The sequence below is a fragment of the Muscardinus avellanarius genome (assembly GCF_963383645.1).
Source record: "Muscardinus avellanarius genome assembly, chromosome: 19".
Classification (NCBI taxonomy): Eukaryota; Metazoa; Chordata; class Mammalia; order Rodentia; family Gliridae; genus Muscardinus; species Muscardinus avellanarius.
In genome coordinates, this window is record NC_137805.1 from 21,882,692 (window position 1) to 21,906,869 (window position 24,178).

The window sequence follows — 24,178 nt, forward strand, 5'->3', positions numbered from 1 at the left end:
GAAGCCCCACAGCCAGCACGCTTCAGCTCGAGGGAGCGGTGGAGAGACCGCTCCTGGTGGAGAGGCTCCTGGCTGGGGATCCCGCAGCATCTGGTCAACCTCAAGGGAGCCTGTCCCATGAGGCTCCCGTGGGAGCTTGTGGCGGCTCCTGGGGCTCCTCTGTGCTCTTAGCCATGAGCTTGCTGCCTGGACCTTGACACCCCTCCCTGCTGCCGCCCCGCTGCCTGGCTGGCCCCCTTGGAGGGTTATATGAGCGGGTCTGTCCCCGGGGCTCTCTCTATCTGCCTTACTGCTTAAAGGGGGGGCCTGGGAGCCCATGGCCTGCCTCTCCTTGGCTGTCTGCTTTCCCTTGTCTGTGGAATGGGTACAGTGTGATAGCCTGCTTTACCTGAGGTTGGGAGCTGGCAAACTGGCACACGGTGCCCCACCGCTCAGCACCGGTGGGCCTGGTGTCTGGCAGGAGGCCATGCCTCCCCCACCCCAGCCCCGTTCACATCTAGTGGGCACAGGTCCCTTTGAAAGTCTGCTGAGCAATTAGAGCCTGCCTGTCCTAAGGCTGGCTGGTGAGGGCCCTGGGATGTGACCCACGGGACCTCAGACACCTCCGTCCTCTTCTCTGGGCAGGGGGCTTCCTGATGGTGATGGAGCCATGCCTGCAGGACAGGGCGGGGTGGGCAAGGCAGCTGGGCACAGGAGGTGCCAAGGACAGGAAGCCAAAGCTGCTTCTCCATCCCGAGAGCTCAGCCTGTGCGGCGCGGGTGGGGCCTGGGCCAGGCAGTGCAGCCGCACGGTGGCATGGACCCTCTGTAGGAGATGAGGCAGAGGGGGCCTGGGGCACCCCGGTGGGAGCCTGGGTGAGCCCCTTCGTGAGTGGCTGGGCCCACCCTTGCCGTCTCAGGTGGGCGCCAGGGAGGCTCCGCCGGCCTGGGAGCCAGCCAGCTGGTGACTCATGGAAGGGACGTCCTTACAGCAACCGTTTCCTAGCTCAGCTAGTTCCCAGCAGGACTCTTGTAGCAGAGGGGTAGAGGGGGCTCCAACCGACTAGGATTGATCGCAAGTTCAATTTCATCATAAACCTTTATCAATAAAATCAGAATAATCCCCAGTTCCCCGGCAGGGCATCAAGGAGGCGGTAGGTGGCCTTTGTGTGTCCACTCGATGCGTGTGGCCAAACAGGGACGGGAAAGGAACCAGCTCGCGCCCTGGCAGGGGCCAACTGTGAGCTTCCTGGGACCCTGAAAGATGAGGCCCACTCCCGTAGCGCCCATCACCACCCTCAGCCCTTCACCCTGCCCCCTCTGTCTGGCCAGCAGGAGCCTTCCTGGGAGGCCTGCCCACCTCCCTCCTTGACCACTCTGGTCCAGCTCAGACACGTGGGTGGTGCTTTCGGTGAGCCCATTCTGCCCAGCTCCCAGGGAGCCCCAGCTTCTAGTTTGGGGGCACCACCTGAGACAGAGGTCTGGGTCACGAAGGCCCTGGGTTGCAGGCCCATGTAGCAGCCTGGGGCTGGGGATCCAGGTAGAAGCTGGGTACTTGTTTCCAGCACCCCAGAGCTCCAGCCTCTAGGGAGGGGGGAGGGAGGGAGCATCTGGATAATTCCTGTGGTGAGATAAATAGAGTGAGATGCCTGGCGGGGTGTTAGCATCTTGGGTGGCCGGAGCCTGGGCCCTGGGGAGGAGGTGATATCTTCAAGTCTCCAGGCAGGGCCAGGGCTACCCATGGGTCCTGGGGTCAGTGTACCCGGGAAGGCGTGCTGAGCACAAGCCAGTGGGGCTCGGTTGCTGTGGGGGCAGTCACCTGGTGCTCCTGCAGGCCTGGAGTGGCTGAGTAGTTTCCCAGACAGGGCCCCAGTGAGCACGATTCTCCAGGGCCGCCTTTGTGTGCACAGGGACAGCAGGTCTGGTTTCCTGGGTGAGGGGAGGGGTTCCACTGGCCGGCTGCCAGGGCCTGCCCCTCCCCCACCGGGGACAGCAGGCCAGGACCTGGTGGGAACTGTCCCACCCAGGAAAGGCCTCCAACAGGTGGCTGGACTGTGACAGAAACAGCTGCCTGGTCCCGGTCCTGGTCCTGTGTGATCTGTTAATCCCCTGGGCTGTCGGGGCAGGTGGAGCATTATCCAGGTTCTGCAGATGGGGATACTGAGGCTCCGCAGTTGTCAGGACTTGGCCCTGGTACCAGGGCTCAGAAGCTGCAGTCAGGAGCCAAGGCGTTTGCCACCAGGCCTGGGCCACTTACCCACCCCTGGGGCCTGTCTCCACAGGCTGCCCCATGGCGGCAGGGGACCCTGGGCCACAGAGCTCTGGCGGGAGTGGGGCAGGAGTGTGGGGCCAGGTTAGGGGCGAGGAGGGCATCGGGCTGCCCAGCCACCCAGGCCACCAGGCCCCTTCCCTCCACGTCATCTGTTGGTCTGCCTGTCTTGCTTTTCTGACACCCTGACCTGAGCCCTTCCAGAGGCCCTGCTGGTGGCCAGCAGAGGGGTGTGTGTGTGTGTGTGTGTGTGTGTGTGTGTGTGTGATCTGTGAGCCACCTCCCCTGAGTCCCGAGGTGGTTTGCGGCGCTCATACACATGTGTGGTGGACAAGGGTCTGCACTGTTGGGGCAGGCGAGGGCCCCGGGCTCATCATGGGGGCACTCTGACCATCCTGTCTCCCCATAGGGCCAGTACTGTGACATCTGCACAGCTGCCAACAGCAACAAGAAACACCCTGCGAGCAACGCCATCGACGGCACCGAGCGCTGGTGGCAGAGTCCGCCCCTGTCCCGCGGCCTGGAGTACAACGAGGTCAACGTCACGCTGGACCTGGGCCAGGTGAGACCCCTCTTGCCTGGCCCTGGGGCTCCCGGGGCATGTGACTGGGGGCGGGTCCGCTGCCCAGGGAAGGACAGCTGGGAGGCTGGGCCAGGCAGGACTGTGGGCAGGCGCCGGGCGCCTCCGCTTGTCCTTACAATATCTCTGGACACACTGGTGGGGAAGGAAGGGACTGAGTCAGGGTGCTGCCAGAGGCCACTGAGCGCGGGGAGGGTGCTGAGTGTGCGGCAGAGGCTGGGGCAGAGCCTCCCCCACCATGCTGTTTACTCTAAGGAATTCCGTCCAACGTAGGAGGGGCCCAGGAATGTGGAGGAGGGCTGGCTGAGGTGGACATTCCAGGGATACCTGTGCCTGGCCACCACGGGGCTCGGGTTAGGTATGGCACTCTGGTCTCTAAGCTCTGAGCCCTCCTTGCCCCAGGCCAGTGCAGGCTGGAGCCTCTCCTGTGATGAGCCAGCCCTGAGGCAGATGGAGCCTGATTCCCCTTCTGGACGGACCAGGCTTCTGTGACTGTATCTCAGGGTCGCTAAGCCTGGAGAAGGGGCCACAGGCTGGGTCTGCCGGTTCCCCCCACCCACCTGCAAGCCCAGAGGGCTGTGTCCTGGCTCTGCCGTTTCCTCCACTCGGCAGGTCTGAGCCCGTGTCCCCTGTTTCTACCCAAGGGGGTAGAGGCAGAGGGATCAGCCTCCAGGGCAGGTACCCCCTGCCTCTGCCGGGCAGCCCCAGTCCCAGGAGAGTGGACTTGATTCTGAACAAGGGGCCTGGAGTTTCCAGGAGGACCTGGTTTAGCTGTTGTGCCCAGCAGCCACCAGGGTGGGGAAGGAAGGGCGGGGAGGGGCTGCCCATCACAGCGCTGACCCGGCACCACGCTGGCCAGTCTCCTTTGCCTTGCTGACCTCACTGTCTGGACTCCCTGTCCTCTGGAACTAGAGAGGCCCCAGGAGCCCATGGCGGCCTTGGGTACCCTTGCCTCTGCCCTAGCAGTGGAGCAGATTCTCGCCTGCTGGGGACAGGGAGGGGTCCTGGGATTGTGGGAGGGGGGAGGGCTGTCCCATGGCCATCTGGCAGCAGAGCAGGTACACACCTGGCTGGAGTGAGTGGAGAGCCAAGCCACCTGGCGTGTGCTCTGCTCCTCGGCTCTGCCTCTGTGGATTGGGCCTGCAGTTGTTCGTGGGTTCCTTGCGGTAAGACTCAGTTTCAGCTGGGCATGGTGACACACGTAATTGGGAGGCTGAGACAGGAGGGTCACACAGACAGCCCCAGCTACTTAATGAAGCCCTTTACAATAAAGAATAAAAAATAGGGCTGGAGGTGTAGTTTGTAGGTAGAATGCCTCTGGGTTCCATTCCCAGTACTGACAATAATAATAATAATAATAATAATAATAATAATAATAATAATAATAAATAAAAACATGAAAGAAAGAATAAAAAATAGGGCTGGGGGTGTAGGTCAGTGGTAGAATGCCCCTAGGTCCCATCCTCAGTACCACACAAAAAAAAGACTCAGTTTCGCTGAGAGCAAAATGGTCCAGGGACAAGGAGCCTGCCTCCCCTTCCCACCCTCTGCCTGTGTGCACATGCCCACCAAGGACCCTGTCTCAGTCAGCCCAGGGCTGCAGCCCTGGTGGGGGCAGGGACATGTCTGCTCCCAGTGAGCTCTGGGGCCATGGGGTTGTGGACCTGATGACTGGCTCGATCATTGGGGAGGTTCTTCCTGGGGTTCTGGGCTATGGGGCTGGGCCGGTGCTTTGAGGCGCCACTAGCCCTGGGCTGGGGCCGGGGCCCGCCAGGAAGTGGAGCTGGCCAGCTGCCTTTGTTCTGGGTTGGAGCGGATGCCCCGGGAGGGGTGGGGGCGCTGGCGTTGGCACCGGAGTGCTTCCTGTGCCTCCCAGGCCGGCCGGTGGGCTGGTCTCCTCCCCTGGGGTGGGGCCCAAGGGCTCTCGTGGGGCAGTAGGGCAGTCCTTGTGTTTTCGGTCTCTTAGCAGCTAGGTTTCTGGACAGGGCCCTGGGAGAGCTGGCCTGGCCTTGGGGAATTCTTTCTGCAGAGGAGAGGCCCTGGGAAGGGCTCACTGCTGGTGACCAGCGACCAGTGACTGGTGATTGGGGTGGTTTCCTGAGTCCCAGCCTGACATACCTGGGGCCCACAGGGGCTTCTTTGTCCTCTGGAAGCCGCTGGGCTGCGTGGTCAGGTGGCTAGTCTCCCCTTCCCACACAGATCGCGCACTAGGGGGTGGCAAGGGTATTTTGTTTTTTTTTTTTGTCGGTCACGGGGGTGGAACCCAGGGGCATTCTACCTCCAAACTACACCCTCAACCCTATTTTTTATTCTGAACTTTGAAACAGGTCTCACTAAGTTGCAGAGGGCCTCACTAAGTAGCTGAGGCCGTTCCTGAACCTGCGATCCTTCTGTCTCATCCTCCCAAGTACTGGGATTGAAAGCATGTGCCACAATGCCCGGCTCAGACTGCGTGGCCCTCAGACTGCGTGGCCCTCGGGGCCAGACCTGAGTGCTTTTTGGCTCCCCTGGGTCTGCCACAAGGTCCCAGGCCCCGTCCCACCCCAGCGCAGCAGCCCAGGGGCCCAGGTCCTAAGGAGTGGCTCTGGCCCTGCCCCTCCTCCGCTCTGCACAGATTCCCCCAGGGCAGCCCCCCCCCCACCCGCAGCCCCTTCTCTGCCCTCCCCGCAGAGTCTAGGAGTAGGGTCCTTTGTTGGCAGGGAGGCCCTTTGTTCTTGGCGGTGCAGGTGGCTCAGTGGAACGGGCCTTGTCCTAGCCCCAAAGCCCCGGAGTCCAGAGCTGAGAACAGAGGGGCTGCTGGGCAGGTCAGGGTGCACAGGGGCACCAGGACTGGGATGGCTGGGCCCGAGACTGCGTGTTGGCTGAGGCCTTGTCGTCCATGGCAGCAGGTGGTGGGCTTGTATGGGGTAGGAGGCAGGGTTAGCTGTCCCGGCACCGAGCAGGCATTGGGCAGCAAAGCTGGGTGGCAGTACTGACTGCCGGAGCATGTGAATGCTTCCAAGACGCTGGGGGAAACCGAGGCTCAGCAGAGGGACATTGCCAGTGTGGAGTGACCAAGATCCCAGGCCAGGCCACCTGCATGCTGTGCCTCTCGGCTCTGTCTTTTGCTCCGTGGGTGGAGGAGTAAAAAGGGCCGGGGGCCCGGGTGTGGGGCACACACTTGTAATCCCAGCATTCAGGAGGCTGAGACAGGAGGATTGTGATTCGCGGACAGCCTCAGCTACTTAGGCCCTCTGCAACTCAGTGATACCCTGCTTCAAAATAAAAAATAAAAAAGGGGGCCCTGGGGACCATTGGCCGCCAGGCTGCACCCGCAGGAACCGTCCTGCCATCTTCCGGCTGGCTGGTGTGGGGCTCCTGGTCCTGGTGTTGGGGCCTGGTGGTTGTAAGGACAAGGCTACTGGCGAGGTTCCCCAGGCCCGCTGGGCGCTCGGCCATGTGGCCAGTGCCCTGAGACGGTCAGCTGGGTTGTCCAAGGAAGGGACAGGAAGTGCAGCCTTGGCGAGGCTTTAGTTACAGAGTCCAGTGGCCGGGACAGGTGCAGGGCTGGGCAGACCAGCCCCTTCCAGCTGGGTTCCTGTGGGGGTCTCTGCTGGGTGGGGCCCGGAGCCCGGGCAGCTCCACCTCCAGCTTAGGGCAACAGCTCCTCCTTCATGTCCTTGCCTTCTGCCAGTCCCCACCTGCCGGCTCCTCTCTACCTGACCCTCCTGACTGTCCCCTCCCTGCTGTCCTGTTGCCAGGAAGGGCCTGGCCCCAGGGGCTCCGGTGCCCAGGGCTGGGGCCACCCTCTCTGGCCTGCCTACCTCCTGCTGCCACGCTGGCCTTTCTGGCCCCTGTATGTTGTGTGTACACAGACATGACCTTGTCACCGACGGTGCACCCCCCAGGCTGTGGCAGCCCCCAAGGCTTCCCGTGTCGTGTGCTCATAAACACACTCCACCGTCCTCTCAGCGCAGACTAAACTGTTTGGGTTCGGGCTGCGGGGTCCCCTTGGGATAGTGTCCACTTCCTGAGGCCCTGGGCAGACCATCTGGCCTGACGTGCTGGGCCACAGAGGGGACGGAGAGGCAGGAGGCTGGGCTCTGCTGGGCCCAGGCCTTCCCTTCCTGGGCCCCCTCCCTGTGCTCTTCCCCAGCAGGTGAACCTTTGTCCCCATGGACTCTGCATCAGCCTTCCATCACTGTCACAAAATGCCTGAGAAAATCAGCTTGGGGGGGAAGAAAGGTTTATATCAGCTCCCGGTGCCAGAGGCTTCCGTCCTGAGTTGCTTGGCCACATCCCTGTGGGCTTGTGGCAAGGCGGGACACCCTGGCTGAGAGGGCGGAGGGGCCTCAGGGAAGGAGAGAGTGGAAGAGGAGACGGGGTGTGTGTGTGTGTGTGTGTGTGTGTGTGTGTGTGTGTGTGTGTGGAGTGGAGGGGAAGAGAGGGAAGAGACACAGAGCAGGAGGAGAGAGGGAGAGAAAGAAATAAAGAGTAGGGACCAAATGAGGTTTTCGAGGACAGCCCGTCAGACCTCCCTCCACTGCCCAGCGGCGGCACCTCCAGAGGGGCCCAAGCCCCCGGGCCATCCAGACCAAACCGCAGAGGTTGCCCCTGCCTGGCCCCTGAGTCGCCACCCTGCTCTGGCCGCCTGCGGGTGGGCTTTGGGTCACGCGGTGCATTTCAGGTTCTTTCTCTCCCCTCGGCTTTTTACCCCACCACTCTTTTGGGGCAGGGTCCTCCCTGATGGTCTCAGGTAGTGGCCATACTTGTTGGCCTGAGCAGACATGCTGACCCGGCCAAGCCAGCGGCCCCTGCTGTGGCACTAGCAGGCTTCAGCCCAGGGTCTCTGCTGGGGCCGGGGGGCATGTGGGGAGTAGGCAAAGGCTGGACCAGACTGACTTGGCCTCTGAGGATGGGGTGGGGCCCCAGAAGTCCAGGTGCCCCAGAGTTCCACCTGAGGAGGGCGGTCAGGGTGGTGGCCAGACGCTTGGGACTGGGAGGGGCGTCCTGCCTCCGCCGGCACCGCCTGGGACCCCAGCCTATCCCTGGGAGCTGGCACCGAGCCTCCTTCCTCCAGGGCCGGGGCTGAAGCACACCATTAGTTGGTAGGGCTGGGCCCCCTGCCCGGGACGCGTGCTACAGCCGCACCTGTGCCCTGCCCCAGTCCCCCACGCCCCGGGGGCCGGGCCAGAGCCCCGTCCCTTCCCCAGAGGTTCCACCGCAGCCCCCCTTGGTGACGTGGTGTCTGAGCCAGAGGCCACTGGGCAGCAGAACTGTGGTGACCACCCGCTTTCCTCTTGTCCTGACGTGTGATGTCCAGGCGAGGCCAGGCTGCGGCTCCTCCTGCTCAGCCTTGGAACTCCGAAGTGCACGGGGCGGCTCTAGGGGCCGCAGTGTCTCTGCCAGGTGGCTTGTCCTGCCCTGCCCGGGGACAGCCGTCACCTCTTCCTAAGGGTCTGGGAACCTTTATGACATTGTCAAGCCACTCTCCCCGTCCCCTCTCGCTGTACCTCTCTGTCCCCTCCTGCAGGCCACATGGCCCCTGAGCCCTGCACCCACCCTAGACTCCGCTGCAGCGCTGGCCTGTGGGGTCACTGGGCAGAACCTCTCCTTCTGGAGCCCTACCCTCTGAGGTCAGGCTGGGTGGGGGCAAGGGGCAGAGGGCCTGCCCCGCTGCTGCTCTGGAGACGTGCCTGCCCCAAAATAGTCAGCTTTTTAAAAATAACCGGCGGCTTTTGTTTGACTTTTGCTTTAAAAGACATTTTTTTCTTCCGCACAGACTAGAGCCATGCAGCCGCAGAAAGGTCAGCCCGCCTGGCCGCTGAGTGGCGCGGGGCAAGGAGGGGGAAGGGCTCCGGCAGGGGACTGGGGTCTGTGCCGTCCCGGGCTGTGCAAGGCTGCGCTGCGGCCCGCGGCTCAGGCGGGACCAGCGCTTGGGTGCAGCCTCTCCTGCTCTCCAGCACCTGTGTAGCCAGGTAGCCCTGGAGGACAGTTGGCCAGGGACCCCAGCGCACCAACAGAGACTGGGGCGGACGGCTGGACCAAAGCCGGGAACCTTAAGTGCATCCAGCATGGGGGCGGAAGATTCCATGCCCCCATTTTCCTGCCCATGAGCGTCTTGGAGTCAATATTTGCGAAAGTGCACTCAGCTGGGAAAAATGTGGGGCCAGCGACCGGGAGGGACGGAGTGGCCGGCCAGAGTACAGCTGGGTGCTGTGAGGGAAAGGCGGGGGCGGGTCCTCCAGGGCCTCTAATCTCCTTGGGAGCCCTCGTAGAGGCTTGGCTGCTGGACACCCCCCCCCCAGCAGCCTCATATGTTCCTGCCGTCCTCATGCAGACCCCTCCCCGTCTTGGCACACCATCTGGTCCCCCTGGACCCCTGGAATGCATGTGGGTTGGGCCCACAGGACCAAGGCTGAGGTGCAAGCTGGGTGTGGGGTCCTCCCAAGAGACTGGAACCCTCCCCCAGCTGGGCGGGGCGTCTCCCTGCTACCCCCTGGGGAGTGGATGATGACCTCAGAGGTTGGCAGTGGGTGAATAGGCCTCCCCCACACACACACTGCACTTGGCTCCGACCCGCTGTTCCTGACACACCAGGCCTTCTGGCAGGAACAGTGCCCGGAACCTGTCTTGGGTCCTGGGGCCTTCCCCGCCTCGTTTCTGGGCAGCCTGTGCCTTCCCATGGCTGGAGCCACGGGGAGGGGGGGAACGGGTAGGCGCGCTGCAGCCAGGGAGGGCTCCCCAGAGGAGTCGGCAGGGCCCTGTGAGGCCTGGCCAGGCCGTGCTGCGGAGGAGGGCCCAGCCAGCCTTCAGGTTGTGAGGGATGGGGACGGCCCAGGATGCCGTTCTCTGGCCAGGAAGATAAGACAGGAGGCTCTGGGCATCACCTGCAGATCCAGCTGATGCTGGGAACAAGCAAGTAGAAGCCCAGCTCCCCAGTAGGGCAGCGTGGGGCCCCTGCCTCTGAGAGGCAGCACCCCGGGGCTCCCTGCCCCCAACCCCCATGAGCCCAGGGCCACAGCTGAGCTCTAGGCCCACTCCAGATGCTGAGGGCGCCTAGGCTGAGCCCCGGGAGGGAGCTGTTTCCAGCCCATCTCCCAAGGGGCCACCTCCCACCCTCTGGGCCTCAGTGGCCCGGCCAGGCCAGTGAGTGCAGGGGCTAGGTCCTAGGCTGTCCCGGGAGGCTGGCACTGTGGCTTGCTTCCCCAGGAGGAGGGTTTGCCTGCCCAGGACATCAGGAAGCCGGGCTTGTGTGGGAGATAGGGGCTGGTCTGGCCACCTGTCCTGACTGGACAGCAGGGCTGTAGGGACCTTGGGCCACGCTTCTCTTCCCACCTTGGCCAACCCCACCTGCTGCCTAGGACCTGTAGGCAGCTGCCCTCATGACCCCCAGGGTGCATCATCTGTAACCTGAGCTCCTAGCAAGGAAGGGGGGCAGGCTGGGCCCTGGGCCGAGGCACCCCGAGATGAGGAGGGGAGCCCCAGCTGGTATGGTGGCGCATGCTTGTAATCCCGGCACTTGGGAGGCTGAGACTGGAGGATAGCAATTCAGACAGACAGCTTCAGCTACTTAGGCCCTTGCAACTCAGTGAGACCCTGTTTCAAATATTAAAGAATAAGCTGGGCGTGGTGGTGCACACTTGTAATCCCCGTGCTTGGGAGGCTGAGACAGGAGGATCGCACAGGTTTGAGGCCAGCCTCAGCTACTTAGTGAAGCTCTCAGCAACTTAGTGAGACTCTGTTTCCAAATAAAATATAGAATAGGTCTTGGAATATAGCCCGGAGGTAGAAAGCCTCTGGGTTCTACCCCTAGTACCACATACATACATACATACATACATACATACATACATACATAAAAAATCAGGCTGGGGTGTAGCTCAGAGGTAGAATCTGGGCTCCATCCCCAGTACCAAAAAAAGGAGGGGGGCCCTTCGGAAAGGCCAGGTCCCACTGTCACCACCGTCCCGGCCGAGACCCTGCATCCGTGGACCCAGTGGGAAGGCCACTGGGCCCGACACAGCTGTGGGGCAGGGGCCTGCCACCCACAGTGGCTTCACACCAAGGGGACAGGGGGCCGGGCCGGCGCCCTGACACCCCGCTGCCCTCCTGTAGGTTTTCCACGTGGCCTACGTGCTCATCAAGTTCGCCAACTCCCCTCGGCCGGACCTCTGGGTGCTGGAGCGGTCCACAGACTTCGGCCTTACCTACCAGCCGTGGCAGTTCTTTGCCTGTAAGTGTCCCCAGGCCGTAGGGCTTGGAGTGGCCATGGCCTGGGGCTGCCTTTGCTTTCTCAAGGTCCCTGGACCCCCAGCCCCTGCTCTGCGTTGGTCAGGGCCATGGTTGCGAGCTTTCCAGAGGCAAGTGGGCATTTGCTGGTGCCTGACCCTGGCACTGGTAATGGCCCGTGCAGTAGCTGGAGGCGCCAGGGCCTCTGGGCCACCTCCTGGCTTCTGTGGACTGCCGCTATGTTCAGACAGCTCCTGCAGTGACAGAGAGGCGCTGGCGACTCCAGGCTCACTCTTGCCAGCTTAGCTGCTGTGGCAGGGAAGCAGGAGCTGTGGGCTGGTCCTGGCTGCCTGCCACCCTGGCCAGTCATGCTGGCAGGGCCAGCTGGACAGGCCTGATGACATATCCCCAAGCTCCCTGGCTCACGAGCGAGGAGGGGCTGTTGGGGACTGACCCAGGAAGGGTATGAGGTGGTCGGCAAAGGGAGACACTGTTCTCCAGGTGTTCTGGGGAGAGGGGCAGGTACCTGGGAATGAACTGGGGCAGGTGTGCAGGTCCTGGCAGGGCAAGGGTCTCCCCTGTCAGCCTGAGCATGCGCACTCTCTCCCATCCTCCTCCCCACCCTTGTCCTCATCCCCCGCGGCCTTGGCGTGCGGTTCAGCCCCTGACTTCAGGCCCTGACGGCACTCATCCCAGACAGGGAATGTGTGGTGCTGTCCTTGGGGCCCAGGGTCCGTGGCATTCCCGGTGGCCCCAGCCCTCCCCTTCCACCTGTTTTCCTCAGCCTCCAAGAGGGATTGCCTGGAGCGATTCGGGCCCCGGACACTGGAGCGCATCAGCAGGGACGACGACGCCATCTGTACCACGGAGTACTCGCGCATAGTGCCCCTGGAGAACGGCGAGGTGGGCCATGGCGGGGTGCGTGGCGGGGCCACAGGCAGAGCCACGGACAGTGGCGCTGGGTGCCCGAGGCCGCCCGCAGCCTCACCTCCACACCGTCTGCAGATTGTGGTGTCCCTGGTCAACGGGCGCCCGGGGGCCATGAACTTCTCCTACTCGCCGCTGCTGCGTGACTTCACCAAAGCCACCAATATCCGTCTGCGCTTCCTGCGCACCAACACGCTGCTGGGCCACCTCATGGGCAAGGCGCTGCGGGACCCCACCGTCACCCGCCGGGTGAGCAGCCCCGCCCCCACATGGGGCCCCCCGGGTGGGTGGGAGGGGCTGGCTGCGGGCCCCGCCCAGGTCCTGGGGAGCAGGTGGCGGTGCAGGTCTGGCCCGCCGCTCACGGGCCGCGGGTTCAGTATTACTACAGTATCAAGGACATCAGCATCGGCGGCCGCTGCGTCTGCCACGGTCACGCGGACGTCTGTGATGCCAAAGACCCCTCGGACCCCTTCAGGTGAGGCCTGCGCCCTCCCGTCTGCCATCCCCTTGCCCAACCCGGGACTAGGAGGCCGGGTTCACTGCCCGCCTGGCTGGCTCCCCTGGACCGCACACACTGCTGCTCCTTGGGCCTCGGTTTCCCCATTTGCACATCTAAGTGGAGGGGCCTTGCCATGTTACCCTCAGCCCATCTGACAAGCCCTGTGCTCATGCTGCCAGGACAAGCTCTATGCTCGAGGTCTTGCCTCTCGGGACTCTGCACAGCTCTTGCACAGCTCTGCCCCTGGCCCTCGCTTTGCCCCCGCACAGGGGCTGCCGGGACCTTCCAGAGCCAGCCGATTAGCAGGGCCCAGAATCTGCATCTTGCTGCTATCAGCATCGGTACCCGAGGCCAGACCCCTGGGCGGCTCTGGGTGCTCAGTGAGCGCGCCTAGGTGGCCAGCTAAACCTGGCCCTGGACGTGGTCCTCGTTCTGCCTGGAAGCCGCCCGGGGCATGTCAGTCCCTCTCTTTCTTCTCTGCCACGTGCTGAGTTGCTAGCACACGGACGGACGCTGCTCTCGGTGCCGGCACGCCTGTGCTGGGGGGCAGCTGGGTACACCCTCCCTGGGGGGCTGAGTGTGGGGGGACGTTGCGGGGATAGGGCTAGATAGAGCCGTGCGGTGGAGCGCCCATGCCGGGAGACCCTGGCGGGGCCCCAAGGCCACCCCCACTTCTCTTGCCTTGAAGTCCTTTAGCTCCGCTTACCTAGATGTAGGACTTGCTCCCTGCCCCTGCTGGGGTCTTAGCATCTCTGTGTGCACCACCCACTTGTAGGAGAGGCAGGGGAAACCCATCAGGACAGCTCACCCCTGCTCACGGCCACAGCTGAGCCCCATTCAGAGGTGGGCAAGGCTGGCCGTGGTGGCCCACGCTTATAATCCCTGGACTTGGGAGGCTGAGACAGGAGGATCGCACTGGTTCGAAGCCAGCCTCAGCTACTTAGTGAGGCTCTCAGCAACTTAGTGAGACCCTGCAGACCCTGCTTCCAAATAAAGTACAAAAAATAGGTCTGGGAGTATAGCCCTGAGGTAGAAAGCCTCTGGGTTCCACCCCCAGTACCACAAAAAAAAAAAGAAAAAAAGTAGGGTGGGAGTCCGGCATGGTCGCGCACGCTCGTCATCCCAGCATTCGGGAGGCTGAGACAGGAGGATCGCAGTTCACGGATCCTCAGCTACTTAGTGAGGCCCTTTGCAACTCAGTGAGACCCTGTTTCAAAATGAAGAAAAAATGGGGCTGGGGGTGTAGCTCGGAGGTAGAATGTTCCTGGGTTCCATGCCCAGTACCACAGGGGAAGAAAAAATAATGACAGAGGCGGTGGTGGAGCCTGGAGGAGGAGCAGAGGACCTGGGCAGGCTTTCCCGCAGCTGTAGGCCTGGATTGCTCCCTGGGAGCGGGTCCCTGCCAGTGCAGCCTTGGGCGCTGCTAAATTGCTCTGCGAGTTAAGTCCAAGTGGGAGCGGCCCCTGATGGCTGGGAGTGGAGCCGGCTGGGCGGCTGAGTGGGCCTCGGAGCAGCCGGGCCTGTCCTTACCTGCCTGGAGAGGCCTGGCTCATGGCGCCTGGGTGAGGACCGAGCTCAGCCCACCCTGCAGGGCACAGGGGGTGGTGCGGCTGGGCATCTGTCCCGGAACCACAGTCCACAGCAGAATCCTCTCTCAGCCTGGCCCCCGGAGCCCCAGTGTCCAGAACCAGTGGCTGTGTCTCCCTGTGCCGCACCGCAGGGCCCGAGCGCTCTCCCCTCCCGCCCGCCCGCTCTAGTCTGCCTCCACGCGCCCCCTGGTCCTGTGGCCTGCCCCGCAGCGCCCGCCCCCCAAGTCAGCACCACGGTGGCAGGTCCCCCCCGCTCTCCTCCCTGGGGTTGGGCGCCACACGTGTGCTTTCTCCCGTACGCATCCTTGCGTGTCTCCTCTGGTTCTGTCCCTCTTGGTGGGAGCCCGTGGTTTTCCCAGCTGCCCGACTTGGCCAGATCCAGGCTCAGTGAGCAGTGAGCTCCCTGGGGGAGCCGCCCCTGCCTGGGGTTAGTGCCAGAGCCGCCTCCTGGCCCCAGGCCTTTGCGCTCTGGGGTCCCTCGCTGCCCTCAGTCCCCGGGGGTCCCTTTCCTCCCTCCCAGAGTGCATCGTTCATGCTTTGGGTCCGCGACCGTCTCCTGGTCTGACAGTGGCTGTCGGCACTCACCACTGAAAGACATTGTAGCTGACGGTTGAATTTGAAGTTCACCTGCATTCTCTTAGACCATGGAAAATCTCTCTCGGCACCTCTCCATGCGTGGGGGAGTCTGCTCTCCCCTGAGCTGTCGGTCTCTGGGTTGTCTTCGGTTTCTGGATGTTTTCATGAGCTTCTCTTTGCCCTCTGTTCTCTGATGTGCTTGGAGGTGTGAGGACTGCCTGTACTTGATGGCACTTGGGGCCATCTGCTCGTAGGCTTGGCGCGTGTGTCTTTGCTAATCGAGACTGCGTGGCCTTCATCTCTCTGTGACCTGCTCTCCCTCTTCTGCCTCCTCTCCTGCTAAAATTCCCACTAGGTATTTTATGTTCCCTGACTGTGTGTGTGTGTATGTGTGTGTTACTGGGGATTGAACCCAGGAGCATTCTACCTTTGAGCTATACCCCCAGCCCTGTTTTTTGTTTGTTTGTTTGTTTTAGTGTTACTGAGGTTCCTGGAAGCCCTTCTCCGGGCTACACTCCCAGACCTATTATATATATATATATATATATATATATTTTTTTTTTTTTTTTTTTTTAAAACAGGGTCTCTTAAGCCAAAGAGGCTGGCTCCGAACCAGCGCGATTCTCCTGTCTCCGCCTCCCAAGCACAGAGATTACAAGCGTGTGCCACCACGCCTGGCTTATTATTTATTTTGAAACAGGGTCTCACTAGGTTGCAGAAGGCCTTACTGAGTTGCTGAGGCTGGCTTTGAACCTGCAAACCTCATGTCTTAGCCTCCTGCCTGGCTATTTTATTTTTGGTTTGAAACAGGATCTTGCCAGGTTGATGAGAGTCTCACTACTTGTTGAGGCTGTCCTTGAGCCCGCAATCCTCCTGTCTCACTCTCCCAAGTACTGGGATTACAGGCATGCGCCACCACACCCAGCTTTCTAGGGTGGTTTTGTCAGAGTTTTTATCAGATACCCCAGGGGATTGCTAGCCTGGCACCACTTATGATATTAATATCTCACATCGTACCAGATCTGTTGAGATAACTAAAAGTCAAATGCCTGCCCTGGGCCCGTGGCTCTTGGCCAGGACAGGGAGCTGTTTGCTGATTACCTGTGGTGATGGGCAGTTGGCGCCCTAGTTTTTCCCACTGATGATGGGGCCTTTCCAGATGTTTCTGGACTACTCTGAGAAGGAAGCAGTTTTGACACCGCCCTGCAGTGTCCCATGTGAGATGGGACTAGCACTGGGTACTCTGAGGCTCTGGGTCTCTAATCCGTGTGGATGGGCTCCTTGGGGCCTGCTCAAGACATGCACAGCCATGGCTGGTGTGGCGGTGCATGCCTGGAATCTCAGTACCTGGCAGACAGGCAGGAGGATTGCGAGCTCGAGGCTAGCCTCAGTAAATTTAGCAAGACTGTGTCTCAAAATAAAAAATAAAAAGGGATGAGGTATAGCTCAGTGGTAGAGCACCCCTGGGTGCAATCCCGGTACTGCAAAAAAGAAAGGGAGGGAGGAAGGAGAACAAAGCATCACCCCGGAGGGAGCACAGAATCAGGACAGGCCGTGAGCCCTGCCGACCACGGCTCAGTGGCCAGAGGTGTCCAGGACCAGGGCTTTGGGACGCACGCTCATTCTGAGCAGTAGGTTGTTCCAGTCTCAACCCTCATCTCTGACCAGCTATCCCTCTCCCTCCTGGGACAGCAGGCAGGATTCCGGCCCTCCAGCCTGGTGTCCACCCTCAATGGAAGAGGAAGAAGTTCTTGGCGGCTTGCCCCGGGGAGGTGCCCTAGATACATGGGGATTGGCGATACCTGCTTGGCAAGACAGGCCTCAGGGGAACAAATTACTCCCTTCCCTCGGAGCTGGCTCAGGGAGACCCTGGCTTGGGCAGGGCTGCATAGAGAGGACCAGAGCTGCCAGGTGTGGTGGCGCACGCCCTGTAATCACAGGACTTGGGAGAGTGAGACAGGAAGATCGCAGGTTCAAGGACAGCCTCAACAAGTACTGAGACTCCTCGGCCTCAAGAGACCCTTTTTCAAAACAAAAATAGAAAGCCAGGTGTGGTGGTGTACACTTGTAATCCCAGCATTCGGGAGGCTGAGACAGGAGGATTGCGGTTTGCGGACAGCCTCAGCTACTTAGGCCCTCTGCAACTCAGATCCAGTTTCAAAAGTAAAGAATAAAAGATAGGGCTGGGGGTGTGGGTCAGAAGTAAAATGCCCCTGGGCTACATCCCCAGGGCCACACACACACACACAAAAATAGAACAAGGGGTGGGTGTAGCTCAGAAAAAGAATGCCCCTGGGTCAATCCAAGTACCACCAAAAAAAAAAAAGACCAGCACTGCAGGCCCCTGTACTGACCCCGGGCTCACCTTGCCCACCAACACGCCCTTCCCTGGTGGTCGCCCTCCAGGGGCCCTATAGACTGTTGTCACTGTGAGACCCACCCGCTCTGCCTCTCTTGCCCCTGGGCTGGGGTGACACTGCGGAGCCCCTGGGGTGGGGGTGGCGGTGGCAGTGGCGGTGTCTGAGCAAGAGGCCCGGCAGCTGGGGAAACTGAGGCAGTCAGCCTGTGCTCACATCGGGCCACCAGAGGCCAACGGGCAGCACAGGCCCCTTCGGGGTAGGGACCGAGGACTGGCCACCTGTCCCCAGCCCCTGCGTGTGGAGGCTTGAGTTGCCGTGTCCCCACAGGTTGCAGTGTGCCTGTCAGCATAACACGTGCGGAGGCTCCTGCGACCGCTGCTGCCCCGGCTTCAACCAGCAGCCGTGGAGGCCGGCCACCACGGACAGCGCCAATGAGTGCCAGTGTGAGTATCTGCGCGCCGTGGGGCGCCCGGGCCTGAGCCAGGGCCACGCTCACCCCACCCTCTTCTCCAGCCTGTAACTGCCATGGCCACGCCCAAGACTGTTACTACGACCCCGAGGTGGACAGGCGCAACGCCAGCCGGAACCAAGACAACGAGTACCGGGGAGGGGGCGTCTGCGTCGACTGCCAGGTGGGCCGGGCGAGGGGCTGGTGTGGGCCGTCCCCAGGCAGGGGGCCGGGCCTGGACTTATAGCCTTCTCCTCCAGCACCATACCACTGGCATCAACTGTGAACGCTGCCTGCCCGGCTTCTACCGCTCCCCAGACCACGATCTCCACTCGCCACACGTCTGCCTCCGTGAGTGGGCTCAGCCGGGAGGGCCTAGGGCCTTCTGGGTGCCTCCCAGGGTCGGGGGGTCTCAGCTCCTGCGTCCCCAGGGGGCATAGCCACGGTAGTGAGGTCCCCACCGTCTGTCAGAAAGGCAGAAACTCAGGCCGGGCGTGGCGGCGCACGCTTGTTATCCCAGCATTCGGGAGGCTGAGACCGGAGGATCGCGGTTCATGGACAGCCTCAGCTACTTATTGAGGTCCTCCTCAACTTAGTGAGACCCTGTTTCAAAATAAAGAATAAAAAATAGGGCAGGGGGTGCAGCTCGGGGGTCGAATGCTTCTGGTTTCCACCCCCAGACCTGCCAAAAACAAAAGATTAAAAAATAGGGCTGGGGTATATCTTGGAGTACAGTGCCCCTGGGTTCCATCCCCTGGTACAAAAAAAAAAAAAAAAGGCTGAGACTCCTGGGAGAGTCTTGCAACCTCTTGCCGCTCATCACTGACCCCCAGGCTGCAACTGTGAGTCGGACTTCACCGATGGGACTTGCGAGGACCTGACCGGCCGCTGCTACTGCCGGCCAAACTTCACGGGGGAGCGGTGTGACGCGTGTGCCGAGGGCTTCACGGGCTTCCCGCACTGCTACCGTGAGGGCTGGCGGGGACGGGGCGCCCTTGGGGACAGGGGACCCGGGATGGAGAGACCCAGGGTGGCCGGGGAGTGGGGGCTACAGAGACTGCTGAGAGGACCTGGCTAACGCGGGGTACCTCCTCCCTTTAGCCACGCCCTCGTTCTCTCCCAACAACACCGGGGAGCAGGTGCTGCCAGCCGGACAGATTGTCAGTAAGTGTCGACTAAGGTCCCTGGGACCCCTCTGATACGGGCAGGAAGGGGCCATAGGCGCCCAGGGGAGGGTGGGCAGGAAGGGGAGTTCGTTTTAGCCCCCTTTCTTCTGGTCCATTTCTTTGTATGCAAATAACACAGTAGAAAACCGTCACAAAACAGGTAAGCATGAAATTGGAGAAAAACACCACCCGGAATTTGCCCCGCCTGCCAACAGCCCGCCCAGCATTGTCTAAACTCAGTCTGCTCTGTTTTTACAAACACTGGTGTGTCCTGTGCACACTGTTTTGGGATTGCGTGTTCCCCCCACTAAAATCCTGTAAACACATTTTGTCCCAGCCTGTGCTACACAGACACGTTCAGTGTTTACTTACCCAATCCCCAGCTGCTGGACATTGTGGTGATGGTGACATCCAGGCAGCTACAACTTCGCATGACGCCTTCTTTCCATAGGACCGCTTCCTAGAAGGCTCTGGGTTGCCAGACCTGAATATTTTACCCTGCCTTAGCCACAGGCAGCCAGGTTGCTTTCTTTTCTTTTCTTTTCTTTCTTTTTTCTTTTTTTTTTTTTTTTTTTTTGTAGGTCTGGGGATGAAACCCAGGGACATTTTACTTCCGAGCTACACCTCCAGCCCTATTTTTTATTCTTTATTTTGCAACAGGGTCTCAGTGAGTTGCACAGGGCCTCACTAAGTAGCTGAGGCTGTCGGGGAACCGTGATCCTCCCGTCCCAGCCTCCCGAATGCTGGGATGACAAGCGTGCGCCATCCAGCCCGGTTTAGCCTTATTTTTTTCATCTTCATTTTGAAACAGGGTCTCATTAGGTTTTAGAGGGCCTCACTAAGTAGCTGAAGCTGCCCGTGAATGCACTCTCCTCTTGTCTCAGGCTCCTAAGTGCTGGGGTTGCCAGCAGGCACCAGCCCGCCCAGCAAGGACTTGTGTTTGCTTTTCCCTGCGTTCAGGTGGCCGCTCGCTCACCTGTGCATTAGGGCCACCTGCAGCATCGTGCTTGTAGTTACCCTGACCCCCGAGCATCCCTATTTCCCCCAAGTACCAGCTTTCCCTTCTGGGGTTTCTCTCTTCTGCTTAGTATCACGTAATCAAGTATAAAGAACTGAGCTGGGCATGGTGGCGCACGCTTGTAATCCTAGTACTTGAGAAGCTGAAACAGGAAGATTGCAGTTCGTGGACAGCCTCAGCTACTTAGTGAGGCCCCAAAATAAAAAATAGGGCCTGGGAGTGTAGCTCAGTGGTAGAATGCCCTTGGGATCTATGCCCAGTACCGCAAAAAAAAAAAAAAAAAAAAAAAAAAAAAAAATTGAGTTTGTGGAAGCCCAGTGTTCCAGGCAGGGAGAGCTGGGGTCTGGGGGGGTGTCTGACCACCCCACACCAGGCAGAGGGTCCTGGGGTCCATGCAATGTGTGACCACCCCTTGCCTGCCTTTCAGACTGCGACTGTAGTGCCGCGGGGACCCAGGGCAACGCCTGCCGGAAGGACCCGCGGGTGGGGCGCTGCGTGTGCAAACCCAACTTCCAGGGGGCCCACTGCGAGCTCTGCGCCCCTGGGTTCTACGGCCCCAGCTGCCTGCGTGAGTGCAGCCTTCCTTGCCTCTCCGCACCGCCCTCAAGGCGCCTGGCCTGCTCTGACCACCGCGTCACTCCTTTCCCTGCAGCGTGCCAGTGCTCCGGCCCCGGCGTGGCTGACGGCCTCTGTGACCCCGACTCCGGCCGGTGCAGATGCCGCGAGGGCTTCCAGGGGGCTGCGTGTGAGCACTGTGCCCCTGGCTATTTCCACTTCCCCCTGTGCCAGCGTGAGTGCCACATCCACACGGACGTGGGCTGGGCTGGGTGCGGCCTGCCTGAGTCGGGTCCACCATGATATGCCCTGCTCTGCAGTGTGTGGTTGCAGCCCAGGGGGGACCCTGCCCGAAGGCTGTGACGAGTCTGGACGCTGCCTGTGCCGGCCCGGGTTCGACGGCCCTCACTGTGACCGCTGCCTCCCAGGCCACCATGGTTACCCCGACTGCCACGGTGAGCGGAGGGCTGGGGCAGGCAGGGGCCGGGCTGCGGCTCGGTGCCCGGGCCTGAACCCGCTGTGCCCTGCAGCCTGCGCCTGCGACCCCCACGGGGCCCTGGACCAGCTCTGTGGGGCCGGTGGTTCCTGCCGCTGCCACCCCGGCTACACGGGCACCACCTGTCAGGAGTGTAGCCCCGGCTTCCACAGCTTCCCGGCCTGCGTCCGTGAGTGTCCTGGAGGAGGTGGGGAGGGCTGCACAGCCCGGGCTCGTGCCCACTCTCTGCCCCTGCCCCCCAGCCTGCAAGTGCTCCAGCGAAGGCTCCCTGCATGCAGCCTGCGACCCCCGGACTGGGCAGTGCAGCTGCCGGCCCCGGGTGACGGGGCTGCGGTGCGACACCTGTGTGTCTGGTGCCTACAACTTCCCCTCCTGTGAAGGTGAGCTGGCGGACAGGAGGCCGTGAGGGTGTGTGTGTGTGTGTGCACGCGCTCTGTTCCTGCGTCTTATCTGTGAGTTCTGCAGTTACGTCTGTGAGCCTAGTGCACCGTGAGCGTGTGTCCACATGTGATTCAGGTCTGTGTGCTAAGCCTGGCACACTCGTGTGCTTGGTGAATACTCACACAGGCATGCATGGTGAGGTCCACGTGCCTGTGTGCTGCCGTGTTTTGCACGTGTTCACCAGCACACACTGAGCGGTGGGGGTCCCGGAGCCAGTGTGCGTGCCGGCTTAGGTTGGGGGCGGTCTGGCTGGGCCTGGGAGTCCTTGCCCTTGGCTCAGTTGCTGTGGGCTGACATAGCTTGGTTATCTCTCCCTAGCTGGCTCCTGTCACCCTGCTGGCCTGGTCCCTGCCGACCCCACCCTGCCTGAGGTGAGTCCAGGTCTGCCCGTGGTGTTTGGAAGGGCAGGTACCTTGGTCAGGCTAAAAGTCCCAAGCCCAGTGACCAAGCCGCTGCCCTGTCTCCATGACAACCTCTGTCGGTCCTGTTCCCCTGTTCCAGTGACTCCTGGGCCCAGGGAAGGGCCAGGAGGGGTCTCGCTCCCGTCTGTCCTTCGTCAGGGTCCAGGACCGGGCTTGCGGGTAGGAGGGCGGGACCCACTCTGGTGTACGGTCTCTTCTCCCCGGCACAGGCCGCCTGTGTGTGCCGGGACCACGTGGAGGGGCCGAGCTGTGATCGCTGTAAACCTGGGTTCTGGGGGCTGAGCCTCAGCAACCCCGAGGGCTGCACCCGTGAGTCTGCCCTGGAGGGGAGCAGGGTGGGGCGTGGAGCCCGGGCCCCCTCGTCCCTCCCAGCTTTCAGTCCTACCCTGTCATCCCAGGCTGTAGCTGTGACCCCAGAGGCACGCTGGGTGGAGCCGCTGAGTGCCAGCAGGTAAGCTTAGGCCGGCTGGGGGGGGGTCGGCTTCCCCACCCCGCCTCACACTCCCTCCCGGCCTCAGGCCAATGGCCAGTGCTTCTGCAAGCCTCACGTGTGCGGCCAGACCTGCGCGGCGTGCAAGGACGGCTTCTTTGGGCTGGACCGGGCCGACTACTTCGGCTGCCGCAGTAAGTGCCCTCTCGTGGGCTCTTGGGCCATATGGCTGCAGTCATTCAGCCCATGCTGGGAGCTGAGGCCCAGGCAGGGACAGATGGGCTGGAGACCCCAGCCGGGGTCTGAGCACGCCAAAGTCTGATGGCAGACTAGCATCCCAGCCAGGCCTGAGCCGGGTGGACATAGAGGGGCAGACATTATTAATCCATTCCAGTGATCTGCACCCTGAGCCAGGACCCAAAGGAGCCCCAGGCAGCCCTATGGGTAGATACAAGCTGGCTTCTCAGCCCTGGCTCTCCTCACTGAGTAGCAGAGGCCAGGGCTCTGCTGTGGGAGCCAGAGCCGGGTCCTGAGCCCGGGGCAGCAGCACCTGACCTCACTCCTTCCTCCTGCAGGCTGCCGCTGTGACGTCGGAGGCGCGCTGGGCCAGGGCTGTGAGCCCAGGACGGGCGCCTGCCGGTGCCGCCCCAATACCCAGGGACTTACGTGCAGCGAGTGGGTGCCTGGCCAGAGGGGCTGGAGAGGGGGAGGCCTACCCTCACCGCAGGTCCACATGGGCCTGCTGTCCCTGGGGCTTTGGGTGGCCAGTGACTGTCCCACCTACACGCTCCACTCTCATGCACGTCCAGGCCGGCGAGGGACCACTACCTGCCCGACCTGCTCCACCTGCGGTGGGAGCTGGAGGAGGCAACCACGCCCGAGGGCCACCCCGCCCGCTTTGGCTTCAACCCCCTGGAGTTCGAGAACTTCAGCTGGAGGGGCTACGCACAGCTGGCACCCATCCAGGTGAGGCGGGCCGGCCCGGCCGGCCTCAGTGCTGAGGTGGGGCCAGAGAGGTGACCTGCGTCCCGTTCCTCCCCACCGCAGCCCAGGATCGTGGCCAGGCTGAGCGTGACCTCCCCTGACCTCTTCCGACTGGTCTTCCGCTACGTCAACCGTGGGCCCACCAGTGTGAGCGGGCGCGTCACCGTGCAAGAGGAGAGCAGGCTGGCATCCTGTGCCAACTGTGAGTGGGGAGGGGCCTGCCTGGCACCATGCCTGCCCACCATTATGCCCCACCCACTGTCACAGCCCAGCACCACCGTCACACCCCACCCTCTCCCCCTCCCTCCTTCCCTCCCTCCCTCTGAGCTCCTCCCTCTTCTGGGTCCACATGGGGTGGGCCAGCCTGTCCACCTGTACCGTGGACAAGGCGCAAGCCGGGTAGCAGGGTCCAAGACCAGGAGTCTCACCCCCAGGCACAGAGCAGAGCCAGCCGGTGGTCTTCCCGCCCAGCACGGAGCCCGCCTTTGTCACCGTGCCCCAGAGGGGCTTCGGGGAGCCCTTCGTGCTGAACCCTGGCACCTGGGCCTTGCTGGTGGAGGCTGAAGGGGTGCTCCTGGTGAGGCAGGGGCCGAGGTGGGGGCGGGCCCTGGCCAAGGAGCCTCAGCGCCCACCTCCCTCTCCTTTCATCCCTTCTCCCCCCAGGACTACGTGGTTCTGCTACCCAGTGCCTACTATGAGGCGGCCCTCCTGCAGCTGCGTGTGACCGAGGCCTGCACCTACCGCCCCTCTGCCCAGCACTCCAGCGAGAAGTGAGCCCCTCCCTGGGGTGGGGTGGGGCTGCTCAGACTCCCCACTGCGCCTGAGCAGCCTCCCGGGCGGCTACTGGGTCATGGGCACACCGGGCGCTGACCTCCGCCTCTGTCCCCAGCTGCCTCCTCTATTCCCACCTTCCCCTGGACGGCTTCCCCTCAGCGGCCGGCCCTGAGGCCTTGTGTCGTCAGGACAACAGCCTGCCCCGGCCCTGCCCCACGGAGCAGCTCAGCCCCTCCCACCCGCCTCTGGCCTCCTGCCTGGGCAGGGATGTGCGTGTCTGGGGGCCCAGGGTGGGGTGGGCACCATAGGACCGTGGTGGGGTGGGGTCCTCCTGCGGGGGCAGGACAGGTGCAGGGCCTGGCTGTGGGCCATGGAAGCGCACCTGGACCTCCCAGTGCGGCCTGCCAAACCTCCAGCCTGGCCTTGTCTTTGAAGGGATGTCAGTCCGCCCACCC

The 24,178-nt window shown here is 62.2% G+C and overlaps 1 protein-coding gene across 1 annotated transcript in view; it reads left to right on the forward strand.

Moving 5' to 3' along the window:
• Positions 1-24,178, forward strand: part of LAMA5 (laminin subunit alpha 5) — a gene marked incomplete at both ends in the record, with an annotated part of 54,805 nt that overhangs the window by 11,483 nt on the left and 19,144 nt on the right. The window contains 25 exons of the mRNA XM_080716471.1: positions 2,657-2,809; positions 10,925-11,042; positions 11,823-11,941; positions 12,044-12,214; positions 12,343-12,440; positions 17,317-17,432; positions 17,503-17,621; positions 17,698-17,788; positions 18,271-18,405; positions 18,539-18,601; positions 20,049-20,189; positions 20,274-20,411; positions 20,497-20,631; positions 20,707-20,841; positions 20,915-21,052; positions 21,432-21,484; positions 21,745-21,844; positions 21,934-21,986; positions 22,054-22,159; positions 22,541-22,640; positions 22,775-22,931; positions 23,013-23,151; positions 23,384-23,526; positions 23,613-23,719; positions 23,839-23,992. Coding sequence (XP_080572597.1) covers positions 2,657-2,809; positions 10,925-11,042; positions 11,823-11,941; positions 12,044-12,214; positions 12,343-12,440; positions 17,317-17,432; positions 17,503-17,621; positions 17,698-17,788; positions 18,271-18,405; positions 18,539-18,601; positions 20,049-20,189; positions 20,274-20,411; positions 20,497-20,631; positions 20,707-20,841; positions 20,915-21,052; positions 21,432-21,484; positions 21,745-21,844; positions 21,934-21,986; positions 22,054-22,159; positions 22,541-22,640; positions 22,775-22,931; positions 23,013-23,151; positions 23,384-23,526; positions 23,613-23,719; positions 23,839-23,992 — 2,982 coding nt within the window. The remainder of the gene's footprint in view (positions 1-2,656; positions 2,810-10,924; positions 11,043-11,822; positions 11,942-12,043; positions 12,215-12,342; positions 12,441-17,316; positions 17,433-17,502; positions 17,622-17,697; positions 17,789-18,270; positions 18,406-18,538; positions 18,602-20,048; positions 20,190-20,273; positions 20,412-20,496; positions 20,632-20,706; positions 20,842-20,914; positions 21,053-21,431; positions 21,485-21,744; positions 21,845-21,933; positions 21,987-22,053; positions 22,160-22,540; positions 22,641-22,774; positions 22,932-23,012; positions 23,152-23,383; positions 23,527-23,612; positions 23,720-23,838; positions 23,993-24,178) is intronic.